This window comes from Danio rerio, chromosome 12 (genome assembly GCF_052040795.2).
Source record: "Danio rerio strain M-AB ecotype USA chromosome 12, GRCz13ab, whole genome shotgun sequence".
NCBI classification, from domain to species: domain Eukaryota; kingdom Metazoa; phylum Chordata; class Actinopteri; order Cypriniformes; family Danionidae; genus Danio; species Danio rerio.
In genome coordinates this window covers 32,998,810-33,016,821 of record NC_141032.1, presented here as the reverse complement: position 1 = coordinate 33,016,821, position 18,012 = coordinate 32,998,810, and the positions used below count along the sequence as shown (strand labels likewise).

General features: G+C 37.0%; 1 protein-coding gene across 3 annotated transcripts in view; it reads right to left on the bottom strand.

The window, feature by feature from the left end:
* Positions 1–2,037: 2,037 nt before the first annotated feature.
* Positions 2,038–18,012, bottom strand: part of nrap (nebulin-related anchoring protein) — a 31,979-nt gene continuing 16,004 nt past the window's right edge. For 2 of the 3 annotated variants that reach the window (XM_087275390.1, XM_087275391.1), the window contains 19 exons: positions 17,584–17,895; positions 17,382–17,486; positions 14,968–15,066; positions 14,754–14,858; positions 14,535–14,642; positions 14,330–14,443; positions 14,047–14,244; positions 13,839–13,943; positions 11,777–11,875; positions 11,583–11,687; positions 11,279–11,386; positions 10,839–11,150; positions 10,623–10,727; positions 9,255–9,353; positions 9,056–9,160; positions 8,804–8,911; positions 5,959–6,270; positions 5,666–5,818; positions 2,038–3,208 (listed from right to left, as the gene is read on the bottom strand). In XM_087275390.1, coding sequence (XP_087131516.1) covers positions 2,861–3,208; positions 5,666–5,818; positions 5,959–6,270; positions 8,804–8,911; positions 9,056–9,160; positions 9,255–9,353; positions 10,623–10,727; positions 10,839–11,150; positions 11,279–11,386; positions 11,583–11,687; positions 11,777–11,875; positions 13,839–13,943; positions 14,047–14,244; positions 14,330–14,443; positions 14,535–14,642; positions 14,754–14,858; positions 14,968–15,066; positions 17,382–17,486; positions 17,584–17,895 — 3,000 coding nt within the window. In that variant the 3' untranslated portion in view covers positions 2,038–2,860. The remainder of the gene's footprint in view (positions 3,209–5,665; positions 5,819–5,958; positions 6,271–8,803; positions 8,912–9,055; positions 9,161–9,254; positions 9,354–10,622; positions 10,728–10,838; positions 11,151–11,278; positions 11,387–11,582; positions 11,688–11,776; positions 11,876–13,838; positions 13,944–14,046; positions 14,245–14,329; positions 14,444–14,534; positions 14,643–14,753; positions 14,859–14,967; positions 15,067–17,381; positions 17,487–17,583; positions 17,896–18,012) is intronic. The other variant, NM_001324547.1, reaches the window with a different exon arrangement.

The window sequence follows — 18,012 nt, the reverse complement described above, 5'->3', positions numbered from 1 at the left end:
TTCTCCACAACTATCAGAACAGACCCATGACCCATTTTTGGGTCGTGACCCACCAGTTACAAACCCCTTCTTAAATATCCCTGGTGTTGTGTTACGGTCCTGAGGCAGAGAGCATGTGCTCCTTTTTCCATCTACGGATATAATTCTGACAGTTTGCGCTGCAGCACAGAAGACTCAGGAATTTCCTTATTTTCCATGTGGAAAGGCCGGCTCATGAAAGCCAATACTCCAGTGGAATACAACTCATTAAGTTGGGCTTTTTTTATACAAGCCATGTGGCACTATTTAAACGGACAGGGTTCAATTCAAACTGGACAAAACCAACTGGCCACCGTGTCAAGTTTTATGTGTGTCCACTGGTTCTCCTTTCGCTGGCTGCTGTAAACGTACAGCGTCCAGTGTTTTTTGAGCTTGAAGGTACATTTGAAATTTACAACCTGTGTAAACTATCCTCAAAGAGCAGTGTTTCCTAAGATCATTGGCACATTAATGTACTTTGCAAAAGCAAACTAACAACACAGCCATAAGACTGATGCTGTTGGGTTGCAGTAGATATGTTCTGAATTTAGCAATTGATCTCCATCATGAAAGATCATAAAACTTCTGTTCAAACTAGCTCAGATCAAGGCTTCCACTTCAGAGAAAATACCAGAAACGTCAGTACACATTTGCCTCTGTGAACTGTTCTAGACAATGCCAGCCTTTTTCAATCAAGTCTACAAATTCACCATGAAAAGCCCAGAGAGATGCATAAAAGAGCTTTGGGTGACAAGGGGGTTTGTGGGACTGAGGTTGGACACCAAATTAAACAGAAGGGAGGAATGATGCCTGCTCAAAGAGGCCATTTTACTGGCACTTTCACCACAAACCCTTGACTCAGAGCTGTTCTTGTCTCTAGGAAAATGGTCACATTACTCACAGCTTTCTTTAGAGATGTCAGGCTCTCAGCGGTGAGCTCTGCTTTTTCGTTAAAACCTTGACAGGATATTCCCTCTCGTGGATGCGTGCAAAAGAGACATTAATTGCAAAATAATCATAATAATAATAATAAAATGTCATCCTGTTTATCCTCTCAGCGCTCTTGAAGAATCACCGTTAGAAAAATAATTTAGAAAATCCAGCTGTTTTAATCCTGAAATGTTCATTATGAATACGATCTGTAATAGAATAAAATAAAATAAATATGTATCATGCATTAACCAGAAATGTGATTCTGTTCTAAACTATACATATACAGTGGAAAGGTAGAGGAGCAAATAACCTAATTCCAAAAGCCCAATGCCTAGAACTCGGCTGTGAACTCACATCAGCCTTTGGAACGTCCCTGTGGGCTCAGCATCACCAGTTCCTCACAGCAGTTGTTCAGCACCTCTGCTTTAGGCATTATGGGTCAACACTTGCATTGGAAAAGCAAGAAAATAAATGTGATTTATTTCCTTAAACTGATTTTCATTATGGCTCAGCGATAGTCACTGAGGCCCTGCTGAGCATTTCCTCCAAACTGCTGGGAAGAATGCTCTTATTTTACAGCTTTAACAGTCATCCATCCATCTCTCTGTCTGTTTACTTATTTATCTATTGGTCTGTATGTCTATCTGTCCATCCATCCATTTATTTATCCATCCATCCATCCATCCATCTGTGTTCTATCTATCTATCTATCTATCTATCTATCTATCTATCTATCTATCTATCTATCTATCTATCTATCTATCTATCTATCCATCCATCCATCCATCCATCCATCCATCCATCCATCCATCCATCCATCCATCCATCCATCCATCCATCCATCCATCCATCCATCCATCCATCTATCTATCTATCTATCTATCTATCTATCTATCTATCTATCTATCTATCTATCTATCTATCTATCCATCCATCCATCGATCTGTCTGTCTGTCTGTCTGTCCATTTATCCATCCGTTTTCAATCTATTTTTTCCTTTCCTCACAAGACCACGCATTAAAACTGTCTGTGACTGCCCTCTAGTGTCTAATTGTGTTAAAAAGGATTGTGAGATGTTTTATGAAGGACATTGGGAAAGGAAACTTTTATTTTCATAATTCACACATTCACCTATACATCATCTATTTTAACTCTGCTAGCAGAGTTCTGCTTTTTTATTTAAAGCACAGCTTGATCAAAAAACAGTTTTTCCAGCTATTCAAATTATAATGATCTATTTCAGAAGCCTTAATGACAGCTGTCAAATCCACCACAGGACCAAATCAAATGTTATAAATATTATAATCAGATATTTTAAAACAATATACTGTTGCTTATCATATTTCCTGCAAATAAAAAAGGAGCAAATATTTTTCAATTGTTTAAATAATTTTGAGGGCATTTTCACAAGCTCACCTTTATTCTTTACGTCCGCTGTCCATCTACTCTTGCATTGCCATCATTGCTGTAATCACTTTCATTATAATATAATAATATATTATTTAATAAAATAATATAATAAAATAAAACCAACCATGCTCTATAACACAGTGTCAAACTCAGTTCCAAAAGGGCCACAGCGCTGCACAGTTTAGTTCCAACCCTAATTAAACACACCTGATCAAACTAATTGAGTCCTTCAGGCTTGTTTGAAACCTACAGGTAAGTGTGTTGGAGCAGGGTTGGAACTAAACTGTGCAGGGCTTCGGCCCTCCGGGAATTGAGTTTGACACCCCTGCTATATATGTTCTTACAGTCTGCAATATCTTTAACCTTCGTATTCACTTACTGTATATCTTTCATCTACATATCCCTCATTTATAAATTAATCTAACATACAGTAGAACACCAGGATCTACATGATGCTCTTAAATTACTTAAAAAACTAAAGGAAGTGAAAAATGTCAGATTACATAGTTCCTGCCTTCGCATCTGCCTGCTCTGTGATGGCCCGGTTTTCGCTCATGTGTCTTGCGGCGGATTCACCAGCATGAGACTGGCTCATGATGGACTGTTTCTTGGTGGACTGGTTGGTGATAGACTGACTTGTGGTTGAATGGGAAGCAACAGACTGTGACGTGATGGATTTTGTGGTCTTGGCCTGCTTGAATGTGGTATGAATAGTCTTCTTTCTTTTGACATGGAGGATCTCCATAGCATCAGGATTGACTCCCGGCTGTTGGGTCTCCATTGTGGTCTCCGTCTGCTCTGTGGTGGAGTCATGTTGATCCTGGAACTCCTGCTGTCTCTGGAGCATCTGAGACAAAAGAAAATGATGAAATGCATAGTGTGGGGAGAGAAAATATAGAGACAATTTGGTAATGTGGAAAAAATGAGAAGTATCACAATTTCTCTGTTTAAAAACCTAGCGTGCTGCCTATTTAGAAGACACACTAAGGATTTGAGAGCCTTTATATATCTAATTTTATATCAAGTCGCTTCATTTGAACTTCACGTTAGCCAAAATCTAAAAGCAGCATGTCTTGTGTCCTTAAAGAACAAGGCAAGCCCATAATGAACTCAGTTCAGTGCAAAAAAACAATAATGGATTCTGTTTACAATGAAAACAATTATTTATATTCTAAATAAATGTTATATATATATATATATATATATATATATATATAGAACTAAAACTAAATGTCTAAATGTCTAATCCATTACTAATATAAAAATAAAACAATTAAAAATGAACAAAATCTATATAGCAATAGCATAAAATTAATAAAAATGGCAAAATATGGATTTAAAAAAAAAAATTAATAACTTAAAAATAAATTAAAACTTAAAATAAATATTTTAAAAGCCAATTCAACCATTTTATAGTGTTAATAAAACCAAAAACAGTGTAAAAATAATCCCACATAATTTATAGTAAATACTAAGATGTATACTATACTGTAGCCCCTTTTACACAGTGATACCGGTAAATATCCGGAAAATTTCCAGACGACTTTACCGGTTATTAAAAAAAAACCCTGTTCACACAGGCATGAAAGTTCTGGAATTTTTCTGTAAAGACCATTCACACATCCATTCTAAAATACCAGTAAATTCTGACATCAACCAACCAAAAATGACCTCTTAACGGCTGGGCTAGTATTTGTAAACATTTGACCACGTTACAAACTTTGTGGATGGACAACTTTGATGAAAACATATAGAGAAACACTTTCACATGTCGAGATGTACATGATTGTGTGTGCTGGCGCTCACTGGCTGCTTCATGTGCACACGCATCAGTGCTTGAAGGTAAACAAACAACAGCTTATCGTAAGCATTTTATAGATAATTTTTTTACACAGGTGGCATTAAGAAGGAACATAGAAATGTTATCTGACTAACATCTAGCAGCTAAATGTGTCTGGAAAGATATTCAAAGACTTTTGTTTTCATAAACCATGTGGACGTAAATGCGTCTGAGTGTTCTAATCGGTTAAAGTAGACATCTAAAGTAGACATTCACGTCTAGAACGTACTCTTTCCGGCAATAGGGTATATGCAGAAGGACTTTTAATTTGTCATTTACCTGGGTCAAGCAATTCTGCTGAACTGTATGCCATTACAAAATCAGCGCGTTCAAGGTCTGTTTTCTTTAAAAATCAGCTATCTCCACTGGCTGAGTTATATCTGATATAAAGTAGGTCTCAGAATGTACATGAAGCACTGCAATAAATAAAATCTTTCTTATGAACATTTATTTTACCCCAGTATATTCAATTGAGCTTCTGCGCTAGCCTGCTAATTCTTATGGGCACATGTGTGTAAATGGCTTTTCATCTCGTTTGATGCAACTAAATGTATGCCAAAGTCCATTTAACTGATTATATTTTAATTTCATTACACCAACGATGCTGTAAAAGGAACCGTATAAAGTGAAAAAAAAGTCACATTAACAGTTCACCGGAAGTGCATATATCCTCTTTCCTTTTACGTTTACACAGTGCAGCATTCTGGCAAATATAGTAAAAATATATAGCATTTACTATAAATTAACATAGCATTTTTTCATGTGGGATACTGGTTATGGGTCTTGTTTACCTTGTAATCAAACTGAACCTTTAAGCTAAAACAACATTTAATACTAAAATATAGAGAATTCCTGTTAAATGTATGTATTTTTATAGATACAATGTACTTTTACTCAAGAATATTGTACAGTTAGCTGCGACACGGTGGTGCAGTGGGTAGCGCTGTCGCCTCACAGCAAGTAGGTCGCTGGTTCGAGATCAGTTGGTATTTCTGTGTGGAGTTTGCATGTTCTCCCCGTGTTCACGTGGGTTTCCTCCGGGTGCTTCAGTTTTTCCCACAAGTCCAAAGACATGCAGTACAGGTGAAATTAATAAACTAAATTGGCTGTAGTGTATGTTTGTAAATGAGAATGTACTGTATAGGTGTTTCCCAGTGATGGTTGCAGCTAGAAGGGCATCCACTGCATAAAACATATGCTGGATAAGTTGGCGGTTCGACCCCTGATTAATAAAGAGACTAAGCTGAAAAAAAATTAATCAATGTACAGTTAACTTAGCAATGTGCTAACACTTATTTAATTAAAATCATTTGTAAGTCACTTCACCGTTGCTATTTGTGTAGTTGCTGCCTATGTAAAGCAGTTTAGTTTGTTAATTTATGGTTGCTAAGGTACTAACAAGGCAGCTATCTAGGTTTTGGAACAGTGCAGATATTTAGATGTTATAATGTACAGTTTTCCTACCATAAGCTGCTGATACTGCGCAATAGCCTCGTCAGTTGTTACTCCTTCGGCAAGGCCCAGTTCTGCAGCTCGGCGGGCCATTTCTACCTTCAGAGAGCCTGGTGGGGTCCAGCCCACACCTTTAATCCAGTTCAGATCTGATTTGTAGTTCACCTGCAACCAGAGATAGTCAATAAACCCTGCTTTATGAGGAAAATTCCCAAACAAGATGTATTTTTTTTAAATTTTGTCAATTAAGTTCCACATATTTAACAGAATCTGCGTAACAGAATAAATCTAAAGCTCAGTCTCACGTCGCTCTGCAGCTGGTAGGCTTGTTTAGCATGTTTGACATTGAGCTGGTTAGGATCGCAGGTGTAGTCATGAAGTTGCTGGCGGTAGTTGATGTTGCTTAGCTGAGCTTGGCTCTTCTTAGCGTGCTGGAACTCAGGCAGGTCAGCATTGATCTTAAACTGAGAGCGCGTCTCCTTGAACTGCTTCTTGTACTCATTGTTGCTCTGGAGCTTCCCTACAGCCAGCGAGTGTCTCATCTTGGGGTCGTCCTCAACACTGAGGAGGCCCACCTGATGGCCCTTGTCTTTGACAAATGCCTCCTTATAGCGGAACTGAGGGGGAAAAAAAAGAACAACAAATGTTAAGTCCCAAAACACACTTTTGGCCAGTCAGTAGTAAGGCCACATTTAGTAACTAGTGGAGATATAAAAAAGTGACAAGGTCTTATTGGGTTATGTACTGTATGTTTGTTGTGCTGTCAAATATCAACACTGTTTGGAAAAATAGCTGTAGGCTGTAAGTTTAGCCTTGAATTTATTACAAGATTCAAAATTCCTATTTAAAAACAGAAATATATGATACTAACGGGGGCAATACCTGCTGGTATACATATGCTGTACAAAAGCAGTGTATGTACATCAGCGCTTTCTGATTGTCCACCTTGACCTGAATAGACCTCAGTTGGTTTTATCTGTTTCTCTGGATTTAAGCCTAATAATCACTGTAATGAAGTTCACGGCCCTTTGGCCGCCGGGAAGAAGGAGGCGGAGAACCGACGCAGTTTTAAAATATTTACTTATAACATGAACGGTAGCTCCTCACGGAGACTGCCGTCTAAACCAAAACAAACGGATGGCAGCTCCTCACGGAGACTGCCGTCAAACTGAAAGCAAAGGTAAAATTTGTCTGGGCCCGGTCCTCTCTCGGCTTCCTCTGCCATCGTTCCTCCTTTTATAGTCCAGAGCTCATTCCGTGGGATTCGAGGCAGGTGCGCACCGCAGGTGTATCCACTTATGCGGTGGCCTCACTCCGTTCCCACGGCTCTCGGCCACGCCCCCTCACCACATTCACAAAATTAGATCTTTAATCTTAAAAGAAAATATGTCTATACCACAGGTGTCAAACTCAGTTCCAAAAGGGCCGCAGCTCTGCACAGTTTAGTTTCAACCCTAATTAAACACACCTGATCAAACTAATTGAGTCCTTCAGGCTTTTTTGAAACCTACAGGTAAGTGTGTTGGAGCAGGGTTGGAACTAAACTGTGCAGGGCTTAGGCCCTCCAGGAATTGAGTTTGACATCCCTGGTCTAAACCGTTCTTTGTTTTTTTGTTTTTTGTTTTTTTTTACTGGAACTATATCTTTAATAGTGTAAACTGGACTCAAGTCTGGTCTTCACCTTAACTTCTTTTATTACAAATAAGGCTAAAGAAATATCATTTAAATTAATTCACAGAGTTTTCCCACAAAATAAATAAATAAAATTCCACAAAAATGTAAAATTGATATTGAGTTAGAATGCTGTTTTTGTGAAAGCTTTAATGAAACTATTTCATATTTATTTTGGGCATGACAATATACTTAACTTTTTTGGATTAATGTTGAAGCCTTTTTGCTCATAATATTTAAAAATAATTTTCCTTATCTCATAAACATGTGATTTTGGGTCATTATGTTAAGGATCGCTCTTTAAAAGATGCTGGTTTTGTTATAAACTTTATTTTATTACTATATAAATTTCACATGCATAAATCCAAGTATGCCAAAAGCAAACCTCTCTTCATGGTGCTAGAAAAAAGTAATTCAAATGCATATAAAAGTGATATCTAAGTCTAAACACAGAAAAGCAAAAACCGTTTTTTTTATTAAAACAGTTAATAAATGCTACTCCTTTAACATTTTTGCATTAAAATGTTTGTATATATGCGTTTCCTGTAGTAAAGTACATTTAATATCCCTTGTTAAAAATTAGAAAAATGTGTATAATATGTTTATATGTAATTTGATAATTATGTACCCTATCCTCTGTTTTTTTCTTCTTCTTCTTCTTTTCTCATGTAATCTAATCCTTCTTGTTAAGTAATGAAAAGTGATTTTGTTGTATAATGAAACTGCATTCTGGCAAAAACGAAGTAAGTTTAACCTCTTTGTCGCCATCTCTGTTTGAAACCTGTAATTGCAGTTGTTTTCAGAATAATCATCTAGTTGGAAGGCTTTTGCATTGGCATGGATTAATCTGATGTTTTAAGGAGTTTGTGGAAACTGTACTTCCAAAACAGTTTCTGGAAGTTTGATCCAAATAATAATTTTCACTAGTAAAGGAAAATCTGAACATGCAAGCAACAAGTCTGCAACATTTCTGACTAGCTGAAGACAAAAATTACAATATATTTTATTACCGATGTGATTAAATCTAACGACTGATTGCTCATATTACATTCAACTGTACAAATTATTATTATTATTGATATTCTTCCCAAATTGTTAGCATCAGCATTGCATAACTGTGTATACATGTAGTCTGTATTAGCATTACCCGTAGTGAGTTTCTCTACAGTTTAATCTCTAATTGTTATACAATTTAAACATCATATTGAATAAGTGTACAAGTTTAGTTCTTCTTGCTGCTAAAAGAAAATGCTAATGATCCACCACCATTTGCAGAATCCTGGCCAGGAGCCCTTTTTATGTATACAGATATAAGAATGATAAAAAAGATGGAGAATGGCATGTCTCACGAAAATTAAAAAGCATGATTACAAGCTTAAGCTAAGGAGAGGTAATTTCACGCTCTCCAGCTTTTTAATTAAAAGTATGAAATTGGTTTGGTATGCAGTTTGTTGGATAAACGTTTTGATTTTGACTTACATCACTTGCAATTTCTCTGGAGGCCTTGGCTGTCTGGAAGGGAATGGCATCTAACCTGAGGTCATAACCTGCAGACTTCACCTGCTCACCTGATGTTTTATACACTTTCTACAAAGTGAAAGAGAGAGAAAAAGAGCATGGACAATATTAAAGGATGTACACTGACAATCAAAATATTCAACCGATGTGGAACATAAATGGAGCTACTGTAATTCATCTAAAAGTAAGAGCACAGAATAACAGCAAGCTTACATCGCTAATTTGCTGAGCGTTGATCCTTGCTCTGATGAAGTCAGGATGATCGGCATGCAATGTGTATTTGTGCATGGAGTCAGAGTCCCCAGACTTATACATCCTCTATAAGAAGATAAAAATTTTGTTATTCGCATGACCCAAAACAATCACTGGCTACACACTTATATGTTCAGTAAGTATGCTAGGTGATTTTTACCTCACTACATTGCATGTAGCTGTTCTTTGCATGGATGATATCAGGTGAATCAGCAACCTGAGTGAACTTCAGACTGTCTGGATTTTGACGGTACTTCTTCTACAGGACGTTACAGTAAAGCAAAGAAGAGTCAATTCATCTGAGATAAAGCAGAATGTGCATACACAGAATTCTAGCTGTTCTATAAGAAATGGAGGGCATGTTCACACACATGTACATAGCATAAGATCAGAATCACTGGATAAATGTAAATAAAGGCTCTTTAACAAATGTTTAGGGTGTTTCATTACATACGCCTTCTCAAAATATGAGAAGAAACCTACTGAAGTATTCTTTGTTTTTTAACATATCAAAGTGCTCATTAAGCATGGTTGCACGTCACTGTCAAAAACACACTCAAAAACTCCCCAAAGCACATTCTCTCAGGGTAATCCCTGCTGCCATTTTAAAATGTGTTACACTTCATGATGTGTGCAAAGGAAATATGAACAGACTCAGAGGTAATGCTGTATTTTAAACTTGGAAATAGAAGTTTTTCTACTTGGAAATAAGTGTTTCTCAAACATGTTCCTGGAGGACCAGCAGCACTACATGTTCTCCGTTGTCTGTCACACCCGGTACAGGTTTTTCAGTCTCTGCATGTAGAGGGCTGGTGGTCCTCCAAGAACGTGGTCAGGCCAGACCAAAGAGAAGACTCAATTTGACTCAACTTGAGAAGACTCAATCAAGATGCAACCTGTAACAACACTTCACAGATGATGGCTAGTTCTGCTTTAGCAAGAGTACCAGAACTGAATTTTGTTTAATTTACCCTACTTTCCTCCACTAAGTCCCTTGTACACTACGTGTGCTTGAGTGCAAGCAAGATGCTGGCTAAAAGGTGCCATGACATGCTTTAAAATGTGCATTTTTATTCAATGTTTGACATAATTTTCAACAAAACATGAAAAAAGGTTTGATATAATGTAGCTTTTTTATAAATATTTGCACTAAAACAATCAAATACTTTATGCATTGCGGTTTATTTCTGATACAGTAAGTTCATATTTCTTAATACAGAATGTTTGCTGTTTTTATGGATTTTTTTATTGACTATATGATTTTACATAGAGGCCTATACTGTTGTCTTCAATTAATCATTTTTAACAAATATTTTACAATAACAAAGGTATCTATTTGGGCAATTTATGAATAAAAATATAATGCAAAAGATCCCAAATTTATGACAGTTTTAGTGCACACTAGCTTATAGATATCCTAAAAACTAACATTACTGATACTAACATCTAAATACTTTATTTTAATTTCATGGGACACCACCAGTATCCAATATAGCCCCTAAAACTTTTGAAATTAAGCACAACTTACATCACTTATGAGCTCTCCAGCTTTCTTTGCAGACTCTAGCTGAGGTGCGCCGACTGAATCCCAGGCCACTCCTTTCATGAAGTTCAGATCTGATTTGTATACATTCTGTATAAAGACAAAGAATTATAGGGATTGTATTGTGATGCTTTGACCTGTCCATTTTCTTGTGTATGAAGAATAATATTTACCATCTTTTACAATCTCGCTCTTTCTCACCTGGCTCTGCAGCTCATATGCCTTTTTGGCCCACTGCACCTTTATATCGTCAGGCAGGACTGTGTAAGAATGAATTTGAGTCTTGTAATCCTGATCGCTGGCTAAGGCCTGGGCTTTCTTGGCATGAACCAGGTTCACCATGTCTAAAGGCAGCTGATACTGGCCACTGGTGCACATGGCGTCTTTACGATAATGCTGGTCGCTCTGCAGACGGCCCATCTCCAGGCAGTGCATTAGATGAGAGTCCTCCAAAATGCTGCGGACTCCAATGTGCTTGCCCTTCTCTAATGCATGGCTGTGCTTGTACTGGACCTAACAAGGCAAAGGAAGTGAACGTATTCAAATAGAAGTATAAACTGCAAGCCATCCTTATTGCGTTTATCAGAGCTGTTTTTGCCCATAGATGTTTATGTGTGTAAATTTAGATGAGGTATTCTTACATCACTAGCAATGCTGGTGGATGCTTTGGCAGCTTGGAAGGGGATATCCTTCATGGTGAGTTTATAACCCTGAGCTCGAAGCACATTCCATGATTCCTTGTACTTAACCTGAAATACAACAGAAAATGTAAAAGCTTGCAACTATCGTCTTGGATACAAGTGCACTTTTTGCAATGCATTTTAAGCATTTCTTCTTAAGAATATTTTTAAAATATACTATAAATTGTGAATAGTTTAGAATAGTGCATTTTATGATGCAGCAATATCCATAAACTCAAAAATAGACTTGGAGGGCTCATCTTACATCACTGAAGTTAGCAGCGTTAATCTTGGCCTGGGTGATTTCAGGTCTCTCTGCAGTAATGGTGTAGTTGTGCCTGAAGTTCTCCCCCTTTTCTTTATATAAGCGCTAAATAATTTAAAAAGCAGAAAACATTGGAATGAGTTTCACTGTATAATAGTATATTGATTGATACGAAATTGGGGATGTCCTCCTACCTCATTAGTGATCTTGTTACTGGTCTTGGCATGAACCATATCTGGAGAATCCGTGACAGATGTGTGTTTAAATGAGTATGGCTGCTGCCGATACTTTTTCTATTGGGGAAAATAAATACATGCTAAATAAATGCATTTTTTCAGGGGGTGCTAAGATTTTTACTTATTTTTGAATCAAGCCTTTTATACTTAACAAAGTTGTGTTTATTTGATCAAATGTTATCACTTGAGTGAATGGGCATTATAAGTGGTTATCAGCTGATAGATATGGGCTAGTAGTGCACCTTCTGGTAGGCTCAGAAGGCTGTTATCATCCATCCACATAATTAATTAACTATACTAATTAAGAAGACTCCAGATCCAGATCTGTTTTTACATTACTGTGACGGTTAAGTTTATGGTTGGGGTAGGGGTAGATGTTAATAAAATACAATTAATGTAAAATTTAATAAACAATATAAATAGTTATCGTTCACTTCTGACCACAGCCATATGTGATCCAAAGCTGATTAACAATGTGGATGGATAATAACAGCCCTCTGAGCCTACTAGTAGACACAGAAGACCCCTATTGGCCCATATCTATCAGCTGATAACTATTAATAACGCTCATTTAATCGAGTAATAACATTCGAATAGCCTGATTTTGGTAATAAATATGGTTTAAACAAAACATTATACCAAACCATACAATTGTTTTAGGCAACTATAATAATAGATAAATGTACTTTATTTCTGTGATGCAAAGCTGAATTTATATATATATATAGATTTATATTATATATATATAATATATATATAATTATTATATTATATATATTATATAGCATCCATTACATCCATTACAGTGTCATATGATGCTTCAAAAATCCTTCTTTTGTAGCTTTAGGACTATTAATAGAGGTTTTTTTTATTATCAATGTCTTTACTGTTACAGACCAATTAAATGCATTCTTGCTGGAATTAAAATAAAGTCCCCAAAACTTTCTTTAATTGCTTTTTTACAAATAAATGTAAATATAAAATGCTTTTAATAATGGAATAATGTTAGCCAACATCCTGACTACTGAAAGCAATGTTCAGGTAAACACACAATATGTTTCTTTCAATAGCTAAATAAAACACAATTAAAACTACAGAGGTGAGAAAACAGCAGCTAAGAAAGCATCTGACAGTATTTGTGTGAAAATGTTTACATTATTACTCATGAACATCTAACAGTGTTGGGGGTAACGCATTACATGTAACACAAGCAAAGTATGAGTAAAGTAACACATTACTTAAAAAAATAGGGTAATAATATTTAAGTTACTTTTTTTTAAATGTAACACGAGTTACTTTTTAGTTTAATTAATTAGCTTTTAAAAATAAATTGCAAAATTAAAATTAAAGTAGTCTCAATGAATCAAGCAGTCAAAAAGAGAATGCATTTATTATTCTGAACGCATCGAAGAAGGGAAAAAGTTATTGTCTCAACGGACAGTGATTTTACTTAAGACAAAGAGTACAAAAGTAGCAAACACATTGCTTTGAACTTTCAATAATCTTTATATTGACATGTATTGCTGGGGTCAGGAAGTTCTCAGATAACATTATCCTAAACTATTATTTTTGATGTTTTTTTTGAAGGTAAATGAAGGTGTAGATTATTTAGTGAGTCGTTAATTGCATAACTCTATTTAAAACAAAGTTCTGGAAGAGATCAAGCCTTAATAAAAAGTAGCTCAAAGTAGCATAGTCTATTATTTGCTATGAAAAAGTAACTAAGTAATGCAACTAGTTGATATTGTAATGCATTACTTTCAAAAGTAACTTTCCCCACCTCTGGACATCTAACCTCCATGGACTAAACAGGAAAGTAGTTAGAGATTTTCACATTAAAGTAGACAGAGCCTCACATTTTTCTGAAATGTTTGATTTGGCAAGATGCTTCAAATCCCTGAAATAAATTTAGTTTTCACTTGAATTGAACTTGTTTTTTAATTTCGCCTGTATCTGACACCAAGCTTTATAAATTTTTAGACAACCAAGCTGGAATGTTGAAATTTATAGCCACTCATACCTCACTAATTAGATCTGTAGCCCTTCTGGATCCTTCAATCTGTAGAGCACCAGTAGCGATCCAGGCCGCACCACGAAGGTAATTCAAATCAGAGCGATAGATTTTCTGTTGTACAAACACACATTACGTTTTAGTCGACTCAACAGTTTAGAAGAATTCTCTAGGCCAATGAGATTCAATAACCAAATCAGATATAACAGGCTATTACCTCACTCTGCAGTTCATAAGCTCTCTTTGCAGCCTGCACTTTGAGGTCATCAGGCAGTGTTGTGTACTTGTGCAATGTATGTCTGTAGTCCTGATCGCTAACCAGAGACTGAGCCTTCTTAGCATGGATCACATCCAACATATCCATTGGTAGATGGAACTGAGAATGAACCTCAGAAGAGCCCTTTTTGTATTTGAGCTAAAAGACAGAAAATTGATCAATCACTTGGTCTGTGATTCTCATATTCGTGCATCTTTAATGATCAAACCACTGGAATACTCACATCACTCTGAATGCTAGAGGCATGCACAGAGTGAGCCATGTTTATGTCATCCTGAAGTCCCTTTAGCCCAATCATCTTCCCTTTTGTCTTTTCAAACTGCGCTTTGTACTTTTGCTGAAGGTAAATATTTGTACAGTCAAATGAATAGTCAGACAGATATCCAAAATAAACTGTAGTTCATCCAAAATGCATGCGAAACACTCACATCACTGAGGATTTCAGCTGAAGATTTGGCTGCTTGGAAAGGAATAGCATCCAAGCGCAACTTGTAGCCACCATCTCTGATCTTCTTCCAGGACTCTTTATAATGTGACTTCACAGAAAACAATTTTAGTTTTAACATTTTAATATGGAAACTCAATCATTTGTGTATGAGCTCAATAGGCTTTGAAGTAGAAACAGAGGCTGTGAAATGGATTCTCACCTCACTGAGGTTGATGGCGTTGAGCTTAGCTTGCACATGCTCTGGAATATCTCCAATCATTGTATACTTGTGCATTTCATTCTCTCCTTTCTCTCTGTACAATCTCTGTCAACATTAATAATAACTTGCATGTTACAATGAAAAACATCTCTCTTTTTCTTCCAGTTCAATGCATGGATTCATAGAAAGAGCAAATAATAGAAAGAAGACGCACATCAAGAACCAGTTTGCTGCTGATTTTGGCCTGGACCATTTCTGGGGTATCCTCCACGCTGGTGAACTTCAGAGCACTCACATCCTGTCTGTATTTTTTCTGGAACATACACAGGGCATGGAGAAATTTATCTCCACTGTCAATGCTGGCAGATGAACAGCGTGTGTTAAATTTATGCTCTGAACTGTTTCTTGGGTTTACAGCCCCTCGAGCTCTGTCATTTCAAGGACGATATGATTCAACACCTTTTAACAGATGCAAAATTGAAATGTTAACCCCAGGCATAGGTGAATTTAATAGCAGTACTCAGAATCAACGGCTTCTAGAAATAGGCATGGCTTCAATCTACAAGTCTAACAATAGCTCTTAATGTAATAACATATTTTTAATCTCTTAAAACTGTCTGTTTAACTCAAGGTTGAAATTTCATGCCTTAACAAAATCTTTGCATTTCAGTATATACTCTTTAAATGTCAGTATATAATCTTATCAGTGTATAATAAATCTGTGAATATCAGTATATATAATCTTTACATATTAGTATATTATCTTTAACCCTCTACCGCATGGTGTTGCCATATGGCAACATGATATTTATGTTAATTTCCCTGTCACTGTTTCTTTAAGACCAACATTAAATTTTATTGTTGGAAAGAGAAGACCTTAGTGTAGCCAATGATGTGCTTTGGTTAAGTAGCAAGATCCAACAGCAAGATCTGGGCAAGATCCAACAGATATTTGCATTCCTTTGTTCCGACTGCAGTTGGGTTACTTAACAAGCTTTAAGTTATATGCTTTTTACTTAATTATGACAAATTTAATTGTTTTCTGTTACTTCTATGTTGTTTGAGTGTTGATCTGGTGCTGTTAACTGTCGGCTATAGACTGATTTCATGCGGCCGCCATTTTAAACAGCAAAATCGAGGATGCGGTGGGAAGAAACCTGGAAGTATCGGCAGAGTCACAGAGGAATGTTGTGTACCTGGCTGTATATCTTATCAACGAAGACACCAATTTATCAATTCACCACCTTCCAAGTGACCTGAAGGTCTGTTCTGAATGAATAGTGAAAATAAAAAGGGATACTGGACCTCACTTTCAGCTAAGTTAAGGTAAATGGCACTAGTTAGCTAACGTTTTCTTTCTCAAACACACATTTTAGATGCCATTTATCAGATCAAGTTAATGAACTGATTTTTTCACTACATCAGACTTGTCACAATACAAAAATTTTGGTACTAAAATTAAAAAAAAAAAAAGTTCCCTTCCAGTTAACGTTTAAGCACTATTGATGGCATTCTTAAACAGCGCTGATTTGACTTCGTGTTCCATGCTCAACAGAAATGACTGTGACTGGCCGAGAAGGTCATCAGTTCACCCACCGCTGTTTACCGAGTGCAAACACAGACGAGCAATCCGCTAATGAATCGACTGATCTTCACGGATTTAAAACACTGCAATGTCCGTCAATCTGTGTTTACAATCTGTGAAAAGCGATGAACTGATGACCTTCATAGCCAATCACAGTCATTTCTGTTGAGCACTGGAGAATATTATGGCAAATCAGTGCTGTTTATGAATGCACTCAGCGGTGCTTAAATGTTAGCGGGAAATGGACGTTTTTAAAAGTTCAGTACCTGGACAACACTGTTACAGACAACACAAGGGTGTGCTGCAGAGGACTGCGTTGTTATATCGCTCACCGGTTTACATAGACTGAAGCAGGAAAGCGTCCCCGCTGTGTTTACCTGCTGCCATGAACTGAAACCTAGGAGGACACTTAAGCGTATTACTCTTAAAGAGATTGTGATGTTGTAGGATGCCTAATATGCTTTTAATTGTTGAAATTAAACTGAACTGAATGACATTAAAGTGATGTTTACACCATTTTGGCATTTTGAAATTGGGGCAACAGCTAGAGGTTTGTTGTACACAGCATGTTGTTGCAATGTTTACAGTGCTAATCCTATACTTCCAGGTTTCTTCCCACCACAGCCTCGCTTCCGTGTTTTTAATATGGCGGCCGTGTAAAATAAGCATATTGCTGTAAACCAAATTGCCCTTCAGGGACAATGGAGACATTCACATCCAATTCCAATTACTGGTCTAGTTGGCCGAAAAACATGGTCACCCAGTTCTCAAGCAAAACAAAGAGAGTGTAGCTGGTTCCCTATCGTTCCTAGTCCCCATGCTGACCACCAGCAATCATGTTAGTTCAGGCAGGCAAACAAAGCATATTGTTTTTCAAAGCAGAAAGGTGAAATATGATATAGTATTTAGGCTCTGGCATTAAGATATTGAATTTTTCTGTCAATTAGAATTCAAGTTATGCATCTCAGCTGACTAATTGTGCTTGGATATCTAAAAATGCATGGAAATAGCTTAAGTGTGTATGATAAGCCTTGTTCATGTACCTCGCTGGCTAAATCTGTGGCTTTTCTAGCCTGTCGTATGTCAAGGGATCCAGTAGTCTCCCAGCCCACTCCTTTCATCCAGTTCAGGTCAGAGCGATACTTTTTCTGCAATCAAAACAAAGTTTGTTTCATAATACTTCAACCAAATGCATATATGAGCATGTTTCCGCTTCATTAAATTGAGATCTGGGAAAACACTTACATCACTCTGCAAGCCGTAGGCTTTCTTGGCCCATTCCAGTTTCATATCACTGGGCAGGATGGTGTACTTGTGCAAGAATGTTTTGTAGTTTGTCTCTGTGGCCAGCTCCTGGGCTTTCTTGGCATGGGTGAGGGTCAACATATCGAGTGAGGCGCTGTGTTTGGTCTTGGTGTCCTCATACTGTTTCTTGTAGTTGAGGTCACTGTGGAGTTTGGTAGCATGGGTCGAGTGGGCCATTTGAGAATCGTCTGCCACAGTCTTCACGCCAATCATCTTCCCTTTTGTCATTTCATATTTTTGCTTGTACTTCACCTACATACACAAAGCATCAGAAATGATCATTTAGATTGTATTAAGTCACCATACAGAACCTAAAGCTCCAGTGTCATTGAGTGGCAAGTGAGTCATGTGCTTTCAGTAGGGTGCTTG